This window comes from Lynx canadensis, chromosome D2 (assembly GCF_007474595.2).
Source record: "Lynx canadensis isolate LIC74 chromosome D2, mLynCan4.pri.v2, whole genome shotgun sequence".
In the NCBI taxonomy this organism is placed as follows: Eukaryota; Metazoa; Chordata; class Mammalia; order Carnivora; family Felidae; genus Lynx; species Lynx canadensis.
Window position 1 is genome coordinate 6453103 of NC_044313.2, and position 18373 is coordinate 6471475.

General features: G+C 51.3%; 3 protein-coding genes across 12 annotated transcripts in view; 2 read left to right on the forward strand and 1 right to left on the reverse strand.

Moving 5' to 3' along the window:
• The window catches only part of DHX32 (DEAH-box helicase 32 (putative)), a 52735-nt gene extending 51817 nt beyond the window's left edge, over positions 1–918 (forward strand). For all 4 annotated transcript variants that reach the window (XM_030334767.1, XM_030334766.1, XM_030334768.1 and 1 more), the window contains one exon: positions 565–918. In XM_030334767.1, coding sequence (XP_030190627.1) covers positions 565–736 — 172 coding nt within the window. In that variant the 3' untranslated portion in view covers positions 737–918. The remainder of the gene's footprint in view (positions 1–564) is intronic.
• Positions 892–14952, reverse strand: LOC115527265 (BRCA2 and CDKN1A interacting protein). Of its 3 annotated transcripts, none has more exons than XM_030334773.1 (7): positions 14758–14952; positions 9974–10048; positions 9004–9084; positions 4881–4970; positions 4055–4242; positions 2583–2757; positions 892–1343 (listed from the first exon to the last, which is right to left on the reverse strand). In XM_030334773.1, the coding sequence occupies exons 1-7, from the start codon at positions 14923–14925 to the stop codon at positions 1176–1178; spliced, it is 945 nt and encodes a 314-aa protein (XP_030190633.1). In that variant the 5' UTR covers positions 14926–14952; the 3' UTR covers positions 892–1175. The 3 variants fall into 3 exon arrangements, with proteins under 3 accessions (XP_030190633.1, XP_030190632.1, XP_030190634.1); XM_030334772.1 differs by having other exon boundaries at positions 892–1346; XM_030334774.1 differs by lacking the exon at positions 4881–4970 and having other exon boundaries at positions 892–1346.
• A 427-nt stretch (positions 14953–15379) lies between these two features.
• The window catches only part of UROS (uroporphyrinogen III synthase), a 35328-nt gene continuing 32334 nt past the window's right edge, over positions 15380–18373 (forward strand). For 3 of the 5 annotated variants that reach the window (XM_030334777.1, XM_030334778.1, XM_030334779.1), the window contains exon 1: positions 15384–15467. The gene's annotated coding sequence lies outside the window, so the exon portion shown is untranslated. Of the gene's footprint in view, positions 15468–18373 lie in introns of all 5 variants that reach the window. The other 2 variants (XM_030334775.1, XM_030334776.1) reach the window with 2 other exon arrangements.

An 18373-nucleotide genomic window follows, 5' to 3' on the forward strand; every position in this document is an offset into this window, starting at 1 on the left:
GAGGGTTTCCGGGCCACACGAGAGTTTGGAATTTATCCTAAGTGCAGTAGGAACCGACTAGAGAGTTTTAAGCAGGAGTGCATCCTCTCCCGGGTGCTAACTGCAGATGCTGGGTCCACCTGAACGTACACTTGGACCCGGACAGAGTGACGTGCGAGGCAGGAACCCAAAGTAGCCAGTGGCGGGGTGCAGAGTGGCATCAGTTAATAAGAGGAAGAGGCAAAGATACTCCCTCTCTTACTCACCCGGAGTGCTCCCCAAACACCTGATGTGACGTGTTGTGACGATGGGCCTTAGGGCGAGTACGGGTTTCCCCTGGTGGTTAGCGGTGGGCGTCTTCCACCGTGTGGCATAACCCTAGAGAAGAGATTCTAGAAATGCAGCTGGACCGGTTCCCTGCATACCACAGGAAGTATCTACTCTCCAAAAGCAGACGGAGACTGAGGAGTTCAAATTAAATAGCAGTTCCACAAGTAGATTCTCCGGGGGTGGGAAGGACCCGCTCGTAACGTTTGGTATCTCTCACCAAAGAAGAAACGAGTCTCATTTCTCTGTTTTCCACAGATTTATGCAACTGGCACCACAATACTATTTCAGTAACCTGCCTCCCAGTGAGAGTAAGGATATTCTACACCAGGTGATGGATCACCTATCACCCATGTCAACAATGAAGAAGGAACAGAACATGTGTGAGAAGTGCCCGGAAACCGCGGAGCAAAGGTGCGCCTTGCAGTGACTCGTCTGCACCTTCCCCTTAGAGCGTGCTGCGTAGCCAGTACCCCAGCCGGGCCGCACAGCTGATCCACTGGAGCAAGGTGAGGACCTTCAACTTGAATACGGACATCATACCCCACACAAGAAGTCTCGAAAAGAGTTACACTTTGTACATTATTTAAAAATAAAAAATGGAAGTTTTTATTGAGTTCTTTAAATTACTACTCCACGTTTTCCTTCTTACTGGAAAAGCTCTTCATCAACCATTCGTAATTCGACCAAATTTTTTTTTCTTAAAAAAGCTATTTTGTAAATGTGTCACAGACACAGGTGACAGAACCCTACTTTTTTGTAGAGGACCTTAATCTGAATAAAGTGATGAGTTTTTCAGTAAATCTGAGCTGTCTTCTGGTAATTTTACAAAAACGAAAACCAGCCCCCTGCTGCCCACGGGAAACGGGTCAGAGAGAGAGATGCTCTTTCAGTTTACCCATGATTTCGTCCATCTTGTCACCTGGAATCAACATCACAGTTCGCAAGGGCTTCATCGGGACGTCGTCAAAGGACCACCTGCCTCCCAGACAGGTGTCGCTCTCTTCCTGCACCGAGTAGCTGAACTTCAAGATTGCCTTCTAAAGCAAATATATTAAGTTAAAAATTCAGCCAACCTAAAGGCAAAACTCATTTACGTGGCAGCCAGGAATAGTATTTGGTACGTGTTTAAGAATGACGGTGAACGGCAGCAGAACACAGAAATAGCTCAGAAGGGGCAGTCAGGCAGGAGTCACAAAATGCTTACCAAATTCCTAACTCACAGGAGGAGCGAGGAGAGTGGTGCCCCATCGCGATGAGGGGAACGGCAGCTAAGTGAGAGTACTGCCACCATCATTTATCAGTATTTATAATTCTGCTCGTATTCATGATCTCATTTGATTCTCAAAATAATCTTGCAACAGCAAAGCCAAAGAAAGACTCCTAACATCTGACAATTAATGAGCATGGTCTTCCGACACTGGGCTTTTTCCTCACTGTCCTGGCTGCTCCCTTGGCATAAAGCTGTCGTGTGACGACAGGGAAGTCTGCGTAACCAGGCCATCTTAAACCAACCATACATACGTACTTCCCTGAAACAATCTACCTAAGGTGCTGCTTAGGCCTAAACATTTTCACTATTTATTCCTGAAAAACCAGGGCGGTGCTCAATCTGGTAGTGGTTTAGTATTCAGTGGGCGTCTTTTTAATAGCGATAGATATCCTCTAATCCAGGAAAGTAAGTTACCCCTCAGATTCAACACTGAGACGAGGTCAGGGTGAGAAAGCATGTTCTCTGGTGTCTGGTGGTCCGTCGTAGCACAATATACCCTTACAGGAAGAAAGTGCCAGAAAGCCCAAAAGCGGGAGGACATCCAGGACTGAGGGCAGGGAGAAGCGTGTGAGCCGTCATGGGGGAGAATGGGCCTGCCCCAGCTTCCACGTCCACCAGCTGTGTGACTCGGACAATGGCTCCCATCTCCCTCGGACTCCACGTCCCCATCTGTAAACCAGGACTAACGTCTACCTCACGGAGTGGTTCTAGAACTAAACATCTTCTAGTCAGCATATTGTAAGTGCCTGACCACCACTGAGCGTCCATAGCTTTTTTCCTCCCCAGGCTCGTCACCGACGGGGCCGGGGGGAGCTGGCGACTTAACCTGTTGAGAACCTACTAGGTGTGGGCCCTGTGTCAGCTGCCGGCTGCTGCCAGCACGGAGGAAGAGTGGCCGTACTCAAAGGACTCTGACGTAAATGGGAGAGCAACAGATCCTGCTGACGGTCAAGAAGGTCCTTGCTGACATCGAGACGAATAGGTGAAAACAGGCCAGTCTTACCTCATAGAAAAATTCTTCCTCTGCATTTGCAAACATTAACTCCTCTTTCTCTTGGCTGCTCCATTTCTTTTTGGGATTGTTTTTTCCAGCTTCCACAAACGTCTTGCTGATCAGAAGGTAGAAGGAGCACTCTCCACACGGCTTGTTCGTTCTGTGTGCCTCTGCCAGTTCCTCCCTAAAAGGCGTAACACAGAGGTCTGCCTGCTGAGTCAGGTGAAATCCACGAGACCCACGAACCCGAGCACAGAGAAGAGCAGGGAGGCCTCTTCGGTGGGTTCTGTCGTGTCTGACACAGGCTTAATGAACCGACGTTAGGTCTGGACACTTCTAAAGCACCGAGTGTTATTTCTGAAGTCCACTGCGCTTTCGATTAATTACAGCAGTGTTTTATAGTAAGTAGTCTGATGAGTCAGATGATGCTGAGTTGTGGATACACGGTAAGTAACGAGTCTCAAATTCACTCGACATCAACATGTAAGAAGGTGCGTTTTTAAGGACAGATATTTAACAAAAAGCCACAAAGGCACAGAGCCATAACCAAAGCCCTCGGAGCAGGTGACTACTAGGCTCCCGGCACTAGAGTCTGGAACTCACTCCCGACCTGCTGCACAAAGGGCACGGTAGGACACAGGTGCCCTAAATTCTAGAGTAGTCTGTGGAGTGGCAATGCAGCCTAGATCTTTTTTCCTTCCGGAAACTACACAACGTCCCTCTGCATCTGGCTGAACAAAGATGGAAAGCCTCTGGCTTTCCTTAACAGAGGATCAGGAGGGAGATCACCCTCCCGTGAAACCAAACAAACACGAGCTCCAACGGATCAGAAAAAAGGCGAAGCGCAACAAAGGACATGCGGCAGAAGCCCGTCGCACGGCAGCCGGGGGTCCTCGTGGCCGGCAGTTCCCTTCCCACCGAGCACCGCCGGGAGCACACGAGCGCCGTGGCCCCGGAGCAGGGGCGTCTGCACGGCACGGGGGCCGGTCTGTATTTCCGCCCTGCTCTACCTCAAGGTCCAGTCAATCCCGAGCCTGAGCCCTGCTTACGGTTAAACTGGTGGAAACCTAACCCCCCCCCCCCCCCCCATAATATAAAAACACAACAGCAACAAACCCTGAGAAGCCAGACACACGGTGTCAGGACCGCTTCCTTAGTTACAAAATGTCCCTGTGGAATCTAGGAACCGTACCCAGTTTTCGTCACTGGCGTATCGCTTGGCACCTCACCCGTGCTACAGAAATCTGGGAAGAGGGGGGAAACCTTAGTCCAACGGGTAAGAAGGCCACATGAGCTGCTCCTGTACCCCCCTCAATCTCGTAAGGCCGTTCAGACTATGGCCACAAGTAATCAAGGGCTGGCGGGACACGGCCTCCCCTCTGGCCGCTCCAGCTGCCCCCCGCCCCACACACACGGTTGGCATCGCTCTGCCGAACCCACCGGGGAAAAACCGTGCGGAGGCGCGTGGCCCGGTCTCTTACCGGAGCTGCTGGTGCATGGGCAGCGCGATCTGAGGAGGAACGTTAATGAACCTCTCGCTGAGGAGAAAGCCCACGGGCTTGGAGGCGTCGTTGAAAAGCGCGTCCAGCTGTTCAACCGAGCTCTTCCCACAGCTCTTCTCACAGGAGCTCAGGATCAACTCTTTAATCTGTTCAGCACACCGCGTACCCTGCAAAGCAAAGACGAGGCGACGTGACAGTGAGAGCTGTGACTTCTGTCTCACGGCAAAGGCGGTTTCCCGCCACGTCCTCGGTTTCCCACACTTCCTCAGTGCTGACTGCGGAAGCGTCACCACCCGGGTTGCGTACCGGCCGTGAGCAGCGGTGAGAGAGGGGCACACGGACACCACACACTGGTGTGGCAACTCCAGTCCATCTAAAACCTGAAGGTGAAGTGTAACCTGCACCTGATTCCGTAAACAGCCGGTTTTCCCTTTTTGGCCAGAACTCCCGTCAACAAAGAGATGGATGGAAACCCAAGCGAAGGTGACGAAGCGCCCTCCGCGGCAGGAAGCAACGAAGCCTCACAGTCAAAGCAAGGGCCGCAGGGACAGCAGCGCCATCGGATCCCGTGTCGGTACCGACACCAGGCCACCAGTGCCCGATGGTTCTCTACGCCACAGGGACTCAAGGCCCTGAACGGCATAGATTACTCGTAACACAGACAATTTCGTATTAAAAAAAGATTACAGTGAGATTTCACAAGGGCACATACCCTTATAGCATCGCTATCTGATATAAAAAACTATCATCGTGTGTTAAATACAAGCGATTTCGGTCTAATGAACAGTCATCCAGTGAAACTAACCTTTCTTTCCGTTAAATTTAAAAGACTTATGAATCCAAAAATCTCATCTTCGTCCACATCGTCATCACTGTCTTCTGAAACATCCGTTTGCTGTTTGAAAAAGCAACGAGAGTTGTATGTTTGGGAAGAAGCAGAATACGAAGTCCTCTTTCGGTTTTCACAAACTTTCCTCGGCTGTCGTCACCGCAGGGAAGCATCGCACGCTAAGCACCGTGTGGCCGCGGCCCTACCAGCTCACCTCCCTCGATTCTGTTCCCCTGTTTTACACCGTGGATGATCCCTTCCTGCTCCAGGTTTCTTCATGCTAGATACGGTGGCTCAGTAGGTTAAGCGTCTGACTTTTGACTTCAGCTCAGGGCATGGTCTCACAGTTCGTGAGATGAAGCCCCGCGTCAGGCTCTGGGCTGACGGCACAGAGGCCTGCTTGGGATTCTCTCTCTCTCCCTTTCTCTCTGCCCCTTCCCCATCCCCCCCAAAATAAACGTTAGAAAAAAGAAAAAAAAAAACCCAGAACAATTAAAGCCTCTTGAAAGAAGCCACTCTGTCTTCCAAGCAATCCGGCTGCAGCCAGCCCTAGCGACACTGGCTCACCTACAGCCACACTCCAGAGCCCCGGTGAAGGAGGACAAGGCCCGAGTGCCACTTACGCCTACCACGCGCGCGGGAGAGGAAGGGCCAGAAGGGAAATGAATTAAGAACCGAGAACTAAGAATGAAATGCCGGCCTCTACCCTGCACTTCCCGGCTCGATGACGGCCCTTCCCCTGCCGGCCTCAGCGCGCCCTCCACACGGACCGCCTCACGCGGCTTGTTTGCTTGTTCAAGCTGCGAACTCTCCGCACATCCCCAGTACCGAGCGCGGGGTCCGGCACGGACTGAGTCCTTGGGGACCATGTGCTGAACAAAATGAGAAGGAGGCTGCTGCTCTCCCCCGGAAGGACAGCAGGGACCCACAGCTGCCCGCTGTCCTGGAAACCGTCCCGTGGGAAGGGGCTTACAGGGCTCTGCCACCCGCTTCAGCACGACCGGTTCACGGAGGGGAGGCCAAGGGAGCAGATGCACCGCCGGTGGCAGGGTGCCGCCGGGCGAGAGTGGAGAACAGCAGGACCTGCCTCTGTGCGCACCGGAAGTCACACCTCAGTGAAAGGGGCCCGGCCACGCTGAGCGGGGCGGAGGAGACGGGCAAAGGGGCCACCAGGCTTTAAGGCCCGCTCGTCTGCGGGCCCGGGCTGTAAATGACCACCGGTTTCTTCCTGCGGGAACAAGGAAGGGGGCGGTGGCTCAGGTAAGGCCTCGAAGGCCTAGGAAGTAAAACTATATGCCAAGGTGAGAGATGTTTCAGGTAATCACGTGGATACACTAATGGAGACTGAGGAGGTAACTCAGGGCACTAACAGCCCGTGAGAGGACCGGCCATGTCTGGTCAGGAAGGAGAGAGGGAAAGAAAGAAAAGAGTATGTATGCCAGCCTTGGTCCCTTAAGATCAACCCGAGACCGTTTTTCAAGGTCTCCCAGCTACCGTGGCAAAACACGCAGTACCGACCGACAGAACACCAGAGGACGAAAAAGGAACCTTCAGTGTCAAATCCTAAGAAATCCCCAAAACGGGGGCACCTGGCTGGCACAGTTGGAGGAGGATGCAACTCTTGATCTCGGGGTCATGAGTTCAAGCCCCAGACTGAGCACAAAAATTACTTGGGGAAAAAAAAAACAAAAAAACAAAACCAACCCCAAATGGTCACTGGGCTCATAAGCAGTCAGCATTCCCCGGAGCACGCTCAGTGTTCCTCCTTGACAGGCCGTCAACCATCAACGTCACACGGGGGTGCCTCTCGTGGGGCTGGAGTCCCAATCCCATTCGGTCTCCTCCACATGCCCCCCCCCAGCAAGAGCCCCCCATCTGCTTGGCCCGCTCACAGCACCCCCCCATGCCTCCCTTCACCCCTGAAGCCTTCTGGTTCAAAACAATTCTTAGCACCTAAGTCCTGAGCAACTCCACCACAAGTGGAGCCTCTCTACACAACCCACGAGTGCAGTTCATGGCCCTCCCCCGCCACCGCCCTTTTCCCTCCACAGCCCAACAGACGGACCGTCTTTTCTAGAAAAGTCTAAATCACCTCCCCAGTCCCAGAGGCTCCAGTGAAAGTTCTGGGCAGTCCTCTCCTCAGGACACAAACCTCTGTCCCTGGGACACCTCAAGTATCTCCGCGGAAACCATGGGGCTATTTGTGAAATCATCCAAGGGAGGGCTGAATCCCGTCACTGACAGTAAGCGGTGTCAAGGATAAAAGCGACTGCTTGTTGGAAGGTCACAGGACAGGGTCAGAAGGTAGAGGAGGGTCAGTAACGTATCCCCCAGACTGAAAAGGCACACGAGACGGAAAACCGAAGCAAGCCACTCCATACCACTTACAGAGTCTTGCTCTGGGTAACTTCCTGTCTGAGGGATCAGGTGAACAAACAATCACGCTGTGAAGCTATTCTCCACAAAGCCCGGACCTTACCCTACAGCTTGTTCGGCGCCCGGGGCACAGAGGGGAGGTCACACGGCGGTCACCTAAAGCGGGGCCTTCCGTGCGCCCCTTGATGGAAGATCAGAAGGCCTCACGCACTCCGGCCAGGGGGCACGTTAACCTCCACGGGGCCTAGACCGCGCAGTCCCAAAGGTCATTGTGCAGGCGCAAACAAGGCGGAGGACCAAAGGGGGAGGCAGCGTTGTCAGCACGCCTACAGACCCCCCTCGGCTGGAGGACACGTGGGTGGGGAGTCTCCTTTCCCACTGCTCTAAGAAAAGGAAGCTACTGGAGGTGCTGTTCCTTTCACTTCCTTTACGTTCAGTGCCGTGAGGGTTAGTGACGGAGATGCCGGCGACCCTACCCAACAGTTCCAGAACGTCAGTGGAGCACTGATGGTAAAGGCCAGACCAGGGTGCTTGGGAGGAGAGGAAGTAGAGGCTGTGGGTGCCAACTCTTTTGAGAGCCTTGGCTTTGAAAACAAAGGGAGATGTCGAAAGGTGAGGTGGTTAGGGGTACATCAGACTCAGGTGGCTGCTTTTTCACCATAAATAACCTAGACGGTAAAGAGTCGGCGACCGTGACGTTCCAGCACTTGCCACACGCCACTGCTCCTTTCTCACCACCGTCCGAAGGAGGGACCGGCACCATCCTCGTTTTCAGAGACGGAAATGGAAACAGGCTAAGGTCACTGTAGCGATTATGTTTCCCACCAACGGCCACATCTCCGCTCCCATAGGGCCTGCCCTGGAGAGGAAGGGAGGCCCCTGGCCCACAGTCCCATCCGGGCTCCCAGTGGACAGCCGGCACTAACCTGCGAGTCGTGTGAGTGGGCCATCCTGAAAGGGAACCCTCCAGCCCCCCTGACCCTCTCGGGCTAGTGCGACACGGAGCAGGTGTGTGCTGTCCTCACTGAACTCTGTCCAAACGGGCTACACAGACGACCTACTATTCTAAGACACTAAACTGCGGGACACTTCACTTAGGCAGCTACAGGTAACCAAAGGCACCGCCAGGGGCTGGGCGCACAGGCGGGATTCACCCTCCCGCTGCGCATCCCCCAAATGCTCCCTCCCGGGCCACCCCCGCCCCCACCGGAGGCGCCTCCGCAGGCTCTGCCAGTAACGGAGTAACGGTGGCATCAGCAGGGTCTGCCCGCGCCCTCCCGGGCAAGCGCCCATCTGCTGAGAGGGGCCAAGTCTCAGGCTCACACCTCATGTGCGTGTGTCACAGGCAAACCTAACATGACATGTGCACTCCCAAGCTCACGTTCCCTCCCGACCTGCTCCTCCTCCATGTTTGCAATCTCGGTCACTCGAGCCGGACACTTGGGAGCCACCCTCGACTCCTTTCCCGCCACTCACGAAACCCCATCACATCTCATCTCCCAAACACCCTCCGAATCACCCCCTTCTCTCACCGTCTGCTGCCACTCCTGGGTACCTGCATTCAATAATCTTGGAAATTACTAGAATGGCTTGTAACCAGTCTCTCTTCCTGAAGTTACACCTCTTTCCAGTTTGAGCCCCTGGCCTGCCAACTAAACACCAGGAGGATCTTAACAGGCCAAAGAACTAATTTGATAAGAACAAACATAACCGTCCCGCTTACCTTAATCACACTCCCGATGTGGTTTTGTTGAATTAAGAGATCAGTTAGTTCTGCAATGTTCACAGGAGCCTTCAGGAAAAGCTGAAAGGAGAAAAATACTTACTTTAAATGAAAATCAAAGCAAAAATTTTAATACAACTTCTAATATCCACATTCAAATAATGCGATATCCATGACGGGACCACAAAGAGAACCCAGGAGGAAAGGAAAAGCCCAGGAGAATGCAAGCTAAAAGCACTGAAATGTAAGAGGCAGTGGTAATACAGGAGGTGTGGGAGAGAAGAAGACAAAAGAGGGGAAAAGAGACAGGAGAAGGAGGACATAAGGCCAAAGAGTGTGACTAGGACACTGGAGCCTTAAACGGGCTAAGGGAGACTAGAAGCAGAAGCAAGCATGGGTTTTGTAGCGCCAGCTGGTGCACTTGGGACAGACTCTTCCGCAAGAATTCTTCTGCCCCGGGGAGCCTGGGTGGGTCAGGCGGTTAAGCGTCCTCCTTCAGCTCAGGTCACGATCTCGAGGTTCAGGAGTTTTAGTCTCGCATCAGGCTCTCTGCTGTCAGGGTGGAGCCTGCTAGGATTCCCTCCCTCCCTCCCTCCCTCTGGGCCCCTCCCCTGCTCTAGTCTCTTAGTCTCTCTCAAAAATAAACAAACTTAAAAAACAAAACAAAACAAAACTTCTACCCCACCAAGTTTGGATGTGAATTAGAGAAAAACAGAAGAGTTGTTCAAGTAATTAGCACATGAAAAGGAAAAGATTTTACGACAAGAGATACTTATTAACATATTAATGAGGCAAAAAACAGGGTATGTTAGCCTTGGAAAAGAAGGGAAACCATTCTTCCTTCTCTGCAGGTCCAGAGGATAGGAACGGAATTCTAAAATAAAGGGTGGAATTTGACCTAGTTGGCGTTGCTTGAGTGGCCTGGGTTTTCTCAGAAGAGCAAAGTTCTGTGCAGAGTCAGAGACCATACCTGCTGCAGTAACTTCTTAATTCCGTCATAATCATTATCTGAGATGGAATACGCTTCAAATTCAACGTTCACTTCCTGTAAATAACACACAAAATGGGTCATCACACATAACTTCCTAAGATAATTCAGGCATTATTTTCTACTTGGCAGATTTTTCTTCTCCTGCTCCCTCCATTCTTTTGGGCTCTATGTCTATCTACAGAACATGCCAGAAAAAGGACGCAAAGAAAATGTTATCACTGCCTGAGCTTTAAGGAGGCAAGAAAAGTGCCAAGACAGCCATCTGCACAGGTTACAAAGCACCTTCACACTATCTCCTCATTTGACACAAAAGCCTGAGAAACAAAAAACTGAGTGATCTAGTTTCAAAGTAGAGCAAGTCGGCCCCACAGAAAACCACCACAGCAGCCGCAAAAGAGAAATTATGTACCTGACTGCAAGGGCGAACAAAGAGCACAATCACTTCAAAAGTCCCTGGCAGGACCTACAGTTTGGTTCAGCCCATGGCTCCGAGGCTACGCTTCATTTCCTTGGCAGGTACTGACCGAGTGCCACACGTACCAAGCACCGTGCCAGGCACTCACGATGGAGAGGTAAGCAAAGCAGGCAGGAAGGGTCCCGCCCTCGTGGAGGGTACGGTTTAGGGGGGAATACAGACTTGAAGAAAACATTAATGCAAATAAATGTGAGGTTGCAGCTATACGTGCTATAAAACACAGGTGCACGGTGCCGTAAGAGCTTGGAAAACAGGTAACAAAGTCTTCCCTTAGAGGAGGGATGCTCGACGGACTTCGGCTCAGGTCACGATCTCACGGTTCGTGGGTTCGAGCCCCGCGTCGGGCTCTGTGCTGACAGCTCAGAGCCTGGAGGCTGTTTCGGATTCTGTGTCTCCCTCTCTCTCTGCCCCTCCCCTACTTGCACTCTGTCTCTGTCTCAAAAATAAACATTAAAAAAAAAATTAAAAAAAAAAAAAGAAGGGACGCTTGAGCTGGGCATGAGGATAAGAGTTCCTGGCACCAAGAACTGCACACGCCAAGGCCCCAAGGCAGGAGGAAATTGGTGAGTGAGTGAGTGCAAGAGACTAAAGGAAGCTGGGTGTGGCTGGGCTCCTTGATCCTCTGCAAAACAATGACAACATCAGGCCTGGTTTTTGGTGAGAAGGCTTAGACTTAAAACTGCCACAAGGTCAGTCCTGTGTCATACCTTGCCTGCTAAGTGACACACTTATTTGGGGGCTCTGATGAAATAGTGTTTTCCCACATACTTCCAAGTTTAGCAGGTTCTGGAATTTGGGTCTTAGTCGGAGAAGGCCGCGGAGGAAAATCACACGTGCTTTTGCCTAGTCACCCTGCCTGTGTGTATATTTAAGCATTCCCTTGGCTGTTCAAATTTGCCAAGGGCTGGATATCAAGGTCAGTTTATAAACGTCAAATCCTGACCCTCGGAGGTAGGTTCGGCCAGATGTGAGCGGCAAAACGCGGAGGGAAGGAGGGTGTTCCGAACAAAACCACGAAACAATTCACCACTAGTCAGGTATTCCTTATAAAGGAAGAACTTCTCTAAACAATACCCTTCCGGTGTTGTTTTCTATTTTCTCGTCTGGACAGAAACCTCAGACATCTGTCCCAGGCTATTACTGGCCGCCCCACTGCTACAGATACCCGATGGATCATGTGCCCAGCACCGCTTTCCCTGGGAACGGCCTCCCCAACCGCCAGGTTTCAGGGCAAACGGCCATCTTTGTAAAACAGAGCCCTGCCACTCACTCCCAAGTGACAGGATTTAGAATTAAGACGAAACACGACAAATCTCAGAAGCTGTTGATTTTCTATTCTCTGCTATATGGAGTAGGAACAGAAAAAGAACCAAATATCTTGAATGCAACAAAGTAAAGCAAAGACAAACGTGAAAGACTTTTCGTGTTCTCCACGGCATCCCAGGCTCCCCAGCCGGTTCCAGAAGCCCAGCTACTTCCTGCCCTTGGAGGTCTAAGATGCCCTTGCACCCTTACCACAAACTCCCCTTTCTGCTGAAGCTATCCTCTGAGGGTCTCGAATAAGCACGAACAAGAGCCCCAACCACACGGCCGGGAGCACTGAACGTGCCTAGCGCTCTTCTTCTCATCTTTTCGGGACTCCCACCCGTTTCCTGAAGTTCACATACCCACTTTCTATCTCTGCCAGCTGCCTCAAAGCCAATCGGTCTGCTTTTTAAATCGGGCTTATTGCCCACGAGTGTGCGCACGTGCACACACACACACACACACACACACACACACACACACACACAAACACTTCCTTCCTTTTAAACAGATCTAAGGCAGATTTTCAATTTCCAAAATAATTCCCATGGATTTCTTCATCACAGTAATGAGCTGTGGATAGTGAACATCTCAGAAACTAAAAGCCCCCCGCCCCCTTCAAATAAAGGACTCTATCCACTAAGTGTGCGGGAACTGCCCTGAAAGCCTTACAATTTCTTCAGTCAAAAAAGTGATACAGGTCATTGGTAAACACTACGAAGACCACAGAGATTAGGGCTTGAACTCTTATTTTTTTTTTTTTAATTTTTTTTTTCAACGTTTATTTATTTTTGACAGAGAGAGACAGAGCGTGAACGGGGGAGGGGCAGAGAGAGAGGGAGACACAGAATCGGAAACAGGCTCCAGGCTCCGAGCCATCAGCCCAGAGCCCGACGCGGGGCTCGAACTCCCGGACCGCGAGATCGTGACCTGGCTGAAGTCGGACGCTTAACCGACTGCGCCACCCAGGCGCCCCGGGCTTGAACTCTTATAACCCACCCCCCAACTCCTACTCTTGAGAGGTCACTACCAATAGTAAGTTAATCTTTCAGGAAGTTTTCAACACATCACCAAATTTATTTCCTGTTTCTTCTTTCTCCTACATAGACTGCACTACACGTGCGGTCTTAAACTTTCTGTGTGTCCTCAGTCTTAAATGGTGACAATTCCCAACTTCAGAGTTGACATAAACGTTAAATGAGTTAATACAACGTATACAGATCCTGGAACAGCATGTATTATCATTATTATCAGAAGATAAATTCTTACAAGTAGAATTACTGAATCAGGGAATACATACAATTTTAAACTTTGATAGATACCGTCAAATTGTCCTCCAAAGACACTGCAACAAATTATACTCCAATGGTATATGTAAAATGCCTATTTTCTTATACTACTATGTCAATGACGATTACCACATTGATGATTTTAACCACCAGAGTGCAACAGATTATCCATGTTAATGCAAGAAGCACTGATTTCTACAACCCAAAGTTAGCAAAATAGCCAATTAAAGCTCTAAGTGAAAAAAGGTGAGACCACATTCAAGGCAAGGGGCCAAAGAGCTAATTTGTAAGAGAAAGCTCTGTTCACTCAAGATTTATCATATACCCACGCCAGTCTCAGCCCTAACCCTGAATCCACCCTTCTGACTCATGTTTATCTCTGACTTGATTTCCCATCACTCTTGATTATTCTGTTGTGGCCACTCAAGCTGCCTTTCTGATTTTCTTATTCATGAAATGGCAAGTCACTGGAATATTCTGAATAAGGAAGAGGGAATAGACCTACATTTTAAAAAGATCTCCCTGGGTGTGCTTGGCTGGCTCAATTGGAAAAGCGTGTGACTCTTGATCTCAGGGTGGTAAGTTTGAGCCCCGTGGCCTTAGAGATTACTAAAAAAAAAAAAAAAAAAAAAAAAAAAAAAGATAAACTTCAAAATATGGTACTTAGCATTCCTAGTATCTTGTAAAAAAAATAAATAAATAAAAGATCTCTCCTGCTTCAGGTGTAGAGACAGTTCAGGAACAAGAATGGAAAAAAGCTACTGAAGGAGTCCAGGCAGGCGGTGATGAAGTGTGCACTAAGATGCTGGAGAATCAATGATGAAAAGCGTCTGGATACAAAGATAAAGCTAACAGGATCTACTGATAGACTGGACGCAGGATGACAAAAGGGAGGAATTAAACTACTGGGTTTGAGCAACTGGCCAATATGGGGGCCATTTATAGAAAGAGGGCAAAGGTTAGAAGCCGGAGCACGAAATGCAAATTCTGCTTTGGGCGTTACTAAGTTTTAGGTACCCATCGGGCATTCAGTGCTCTTAAGGATCATTCGATCCTAACTACTCATTCAACAGATATTAAGTACCTATAATGTCCAGCAGCACGGTAGGAGCTATTCTGAAACACAGGAACCCAGTTCTAGGAGAACCCATCACCCGGACTTGGTGAACGGGACAAGGTCAGGCGCCCCGGAGGCAGAAACACTGTTTAGGGGAGATCTAAACAAGGATGGAAAACACTGCAGAATGAAGACCAGCCTCTGATACGGGTCTTGGTAGAACGGATAGAAGGCCTTCAAGGAAAGAAGGCCGCTGTGAGTGAGCCACGGAACAAGAGCTGGGCGGAGTGACCGCAGGGTGGGCAGAGAAAAAAACTGCGGGCCCTTGTTGGTCTACTACGGGTTTGGGGCTTTAGCTTTGGAACTAAATTTTAAAAAAGCCACTGAGAAGTGTCGCGGCGGGTTTTCTCCGAGAGGAGGGGGCGGGGGGGGGGGGGCGACCCGGCGGAGTAGGACTTCTGAAAATAACTTCCGTGTCTGCCATGTGCAAAAAGACTTAGTTTATCATCTCCAGTTTCTGCTTAGAGACCCTCAGGTACTGGAGGTCGCTACTCCGAGCAGCTCAGTCACAAGGCTTTGGCGGCCAGAATGTTTGAACCCAGCCGTAAACCAAGCTGGGGTCGACTGTGGTTCTCACCTCGTCGACGCTCTCGTCGTCTTCATCCTCTTCTTCGTCACTGTCTTCATCGTCTTCGTCCTCGTCCTCCACTTCATCTTCCTCTTCTTCCTCGTCTCGCGGGACCGGAACACCTGGAACCCGCGGAGCCCCACTACCCAAGGCACGCCGCTTGGCCCTGGACGCCATGATACCAGCCTCACTGCGCCTGCGCAACTCCCTCCAACCCGCCCTACCGGACCCACCCATGCAAGTCGAGGGGGTGAGAGACCACGAAGAACCTCGGCGCTGAGTCGGTGTCAACCTCAGAGCCCCTGCTGGATTCCACGGCCCTGATACCTAGGAGTCGAGTCCAGTCTGGGGTCCTATTTTGGCATTTCCTTCCCCCGCCTCCATCCTCCCTTACTCCCTACAACGCTCCCCACCCCCTTCGCTCAGTGGTTCGACCCTTCTCGGCCCCACCTCCCCGGGCCTGGGCGTCGGTGCGCATGCGCGAACTCCAGCTGTGCGCTGCTCTGGCTCCCAGACCCCGGCCGCGCCGCTGGTGCCTCGCGGCCGCGCGCAGGCCGTTTCCATGGCAGCAGAGGCCACGCGGTGAGGGGGCCTCCCACCCGGCTCCCAGCTCCCACAGCTGCATCTCCGGCTCCTTGGCACCGCGAGATACCGCCCCCGACGGGGCGCCCGCCGAGTGCCCCAGCCCCTAGCCTTTCGGGCCTCTGCAGCCCGGCGAGGTAGGTGTCGCCGCCCACGGTGCCGACGATGACACCGAGGCCTAGCGGGGGCGTGACGAGTAGCGAGCGGAGCTCCGAGGCCGCTGCTGGCTTGGGCGGGGGTCCCTGGCCTCCGGGGCAGCGGTCGCCCCGAACGGAAGGTCGCCGGATGCGTACAGATGCCCGCGCGCCAGGCTCAGGCCCGGCCCCGAGGGGGCACCCCAACACCGTCAGTGGCATAACCATGTCAGCGACTGAACGAATTCCCCCCCCCCCAAGCCCTGCCCCTCGCCAACGCTCTTGAAGCGCATTTCTGGACCCGAAAGTGTCTTTAACCTTCAATGCTTCGGGTCCAGTGGGGAAATCTGAATTACAGACCAGAGCCTACTTTGAGAGAATAGAGAGTGGAGGGGACTATGGTGCTGCTGCAGCTGGTTGTGGCCCAGTCGACCTCCCCGCCCAGTGCTGTCAGATCTTTACGTGGCAAGAGCCCCCGGGGTTCTGGAGTTTTACAAGGTCCATCCTGATTGTTAACACCTGTGCCAAATAAAATTCAGCTCCTGATCAGATTTCTCACCTGGACCACCAGTATGCAACCATTGTAAAGATGACTCGGAAAGACGGTCCTTGAAGAAGACATCAGCTTTCTGAGCAGAAGGTCTATGGTTTAAGCATTCTCTCCTCTGTAAAATGAGGAAAGTGGGTTGGAGAGCTGTGACCCTAAAAATGGAAGGCACTGCCCCTAGTGGTGAGGTGGCTACTGCCCAGAGGGTTAAGCAGACCCTTTCTCAGTGATCTTTCAGCAGCAGGAAATGGAGTCAGGGTGACGTAAGGGTTGCCAGAGCCCAAGTCCCCATGACTGTTTTCTGTAAGTTTCGCCTTTCCTGAGAGTCTCCGCTACCAGGCCACCATATGGATGTTGGCAGACCCGCGTATCAGGAATTCACATCTGATGGGGTAGCTTAAAATGACCCCTTTGGGTCCCACAGCTGTGTAAAAACATCTTCCTGTAACGTACAAGACAGGAAGCTGTAGGGGGGAAAAAACACCTATCACAAGGCTCAAATTAGAAAAAAGACTCGGAAGGCATGGTGCCAGTGTACGAACAGAGTTGCGCTCAGACAGCACGGGTAATTTTTAAGTATACGGTTGAGTGGCACCAGGTGTATCCACATTATTGTGCAACAATCACCACCATCCATCCCCAGACCTTCTTTATCGTGCAAAAACCAAACTCTGTGTCCATTAAACTGTAATTCCTCAGTTCCTACCCTCTGCACAACGGGCCCCGGAAACCCCCCACTTTGTTCTCTGCCTTTATGAATTCGGGCTATTGTAGTGGAATCATATAATGTGTATTCTTCTGTGGCAGCTCATTTCATTGAGTGTAAAGTCCTCAGGGTTCATCCATGTTGTAGCAGGTGTCAGAATTTCCTTTTTTTTTTTTTAGGGTTGAATAATACTCCACTGTACGTATATGTCGCATTTTGTTTATGCATTTGACCACTGGTGGGCACGTGGGTTGCCACCACCTTTTGACTCTTATGAATAATGCTGTGAACTTGGACATAAAAATACCTGTTGAAGTCCCTGCTGTTAAATTTTGGGGTGTATATACCCAGAAGTGGAACTGTGGGATCATACGATAATTCTGCGTTTACTGTTTTTTGAGGACCTATACTTTTTGGTATTTTGCAAAGTTTCCACGGTGAGCAGGCATGGCTTTGACAAGAGATCGGGGGAAAAGCCTTACTTGCACCCTCAGACTAGCTCCCAGGTTGAGGTCATGGTCAGGGTGTAGAGTAGAGTATCTTAAAAGAGCCAAGATGGTAGGCCTGGGTTAAATTCCACCGCTGCCGCTCACTGTGCTGTGTGACTATGGGTACATTGCTCAGTCCTTCAGAGTTTTGGTTTCCTCTTCTGTGAGATATGGATAATAATACCTACCTTGCTGGTCTAAATGGGGGTGGAGATCCTGCCATGTAAAATGCTTGGCCCCTTAAATAACAGAGTAAGCGCTTAATAAAAGGGCAGCTGTTGTTACTGTTGAGAGAGCAGCAGGACACAGCTAGAAAGTGTGCATTCGAGAACCTGGCTCTTTCTTACCAGCAAAGTGGTCTTGATCAAGTCGTTTTCTCTGTTTGTGTAAGGAAAAGAGATCATTTCCCCTGCTCCGGAGATGCTGGGTAAATCTGAAGTGTTGTTTTCCCTCAGTGTGAACTAATATTTACCGAGCATCCACTGTGGGGAAGGAAGTCCGTCAAACAGCCAGCAGTCCAGAGGGCCCGTCCACTGCACGATCGCAGGGCCCGAGACCAAGAGCAGAGCAGCCTAGACCAGAACACAGGCCTCCGCCCCCCAGCGCAAACCCCTTCCCCTCCCCCAAGCCTCTTCCCAAAGTCCAGAGCGGCTCAGGTACAATCCTCCTTATTTAAAAGCCTGGGAATAGCCCCGGCTTGTTTCCTGTTCCTGGTTCCCTCCTATTCCTGCTGCGAGGCAGGTTAGCAGGAGTTTCTTGAAGCAGGAAGCTTTCAACTTGGTCCGGGACAAATGCAGGGATAATAGAATTCCTGAGGCTGTACTGGCTCCCCAGGCTGCCGTGTCTAAGTGCCACAAACTGGGCAGTGTATATGGTGGAAATATATTGTCTCAGTCAGTGGTAGAGACTAGAATTCTACGACCAAGATGTCATTAGGGTTGGTTCCTTCTGAGGGCTGTCAGGAGACATCTGCTCTGTGCCTCTCCCCCCCCCCCCCCCGTTCTGGTGGCTTTCTGGCCATCTGACATCCCTCGGCTTGTCAATACCTCGCCCCGATCTCAGCTTTATCTTCACAGGTCTTTCCCCCAGTGCATGCGTGCGTGCGTGTGTGTGTGTGTGTGTGTGTGTGTGTGTGTCTGCCTCTCCCCTTGTCATCGGATACCAGCCC

Bases quoted from the DNA above. Each gene is read 5' to 3' on its own strand.
- LOC115527265 (XM_030334772.1), bottom strand. From the start codon at position 14,925: ATGGCGTCCAGGGCCAAGCGGCGTGCCTTGGGTAGTGGGGCTCCGCGG. The intron at 10,049-14,757 runs GTGAGAACCACA...TGTTATTTACAG, and splicing joins ACGACGAGAGCGTCGACGAG to GAAGTGAACGTTGAATTTGA. The intron at 4,243-4,880 runs GTTAGTTTCACT...TTTGCTTTGCAG, and splicing joins TAAATTTAACGGAAAGAAAG to GGTACGCGGTGTGCTGAACA.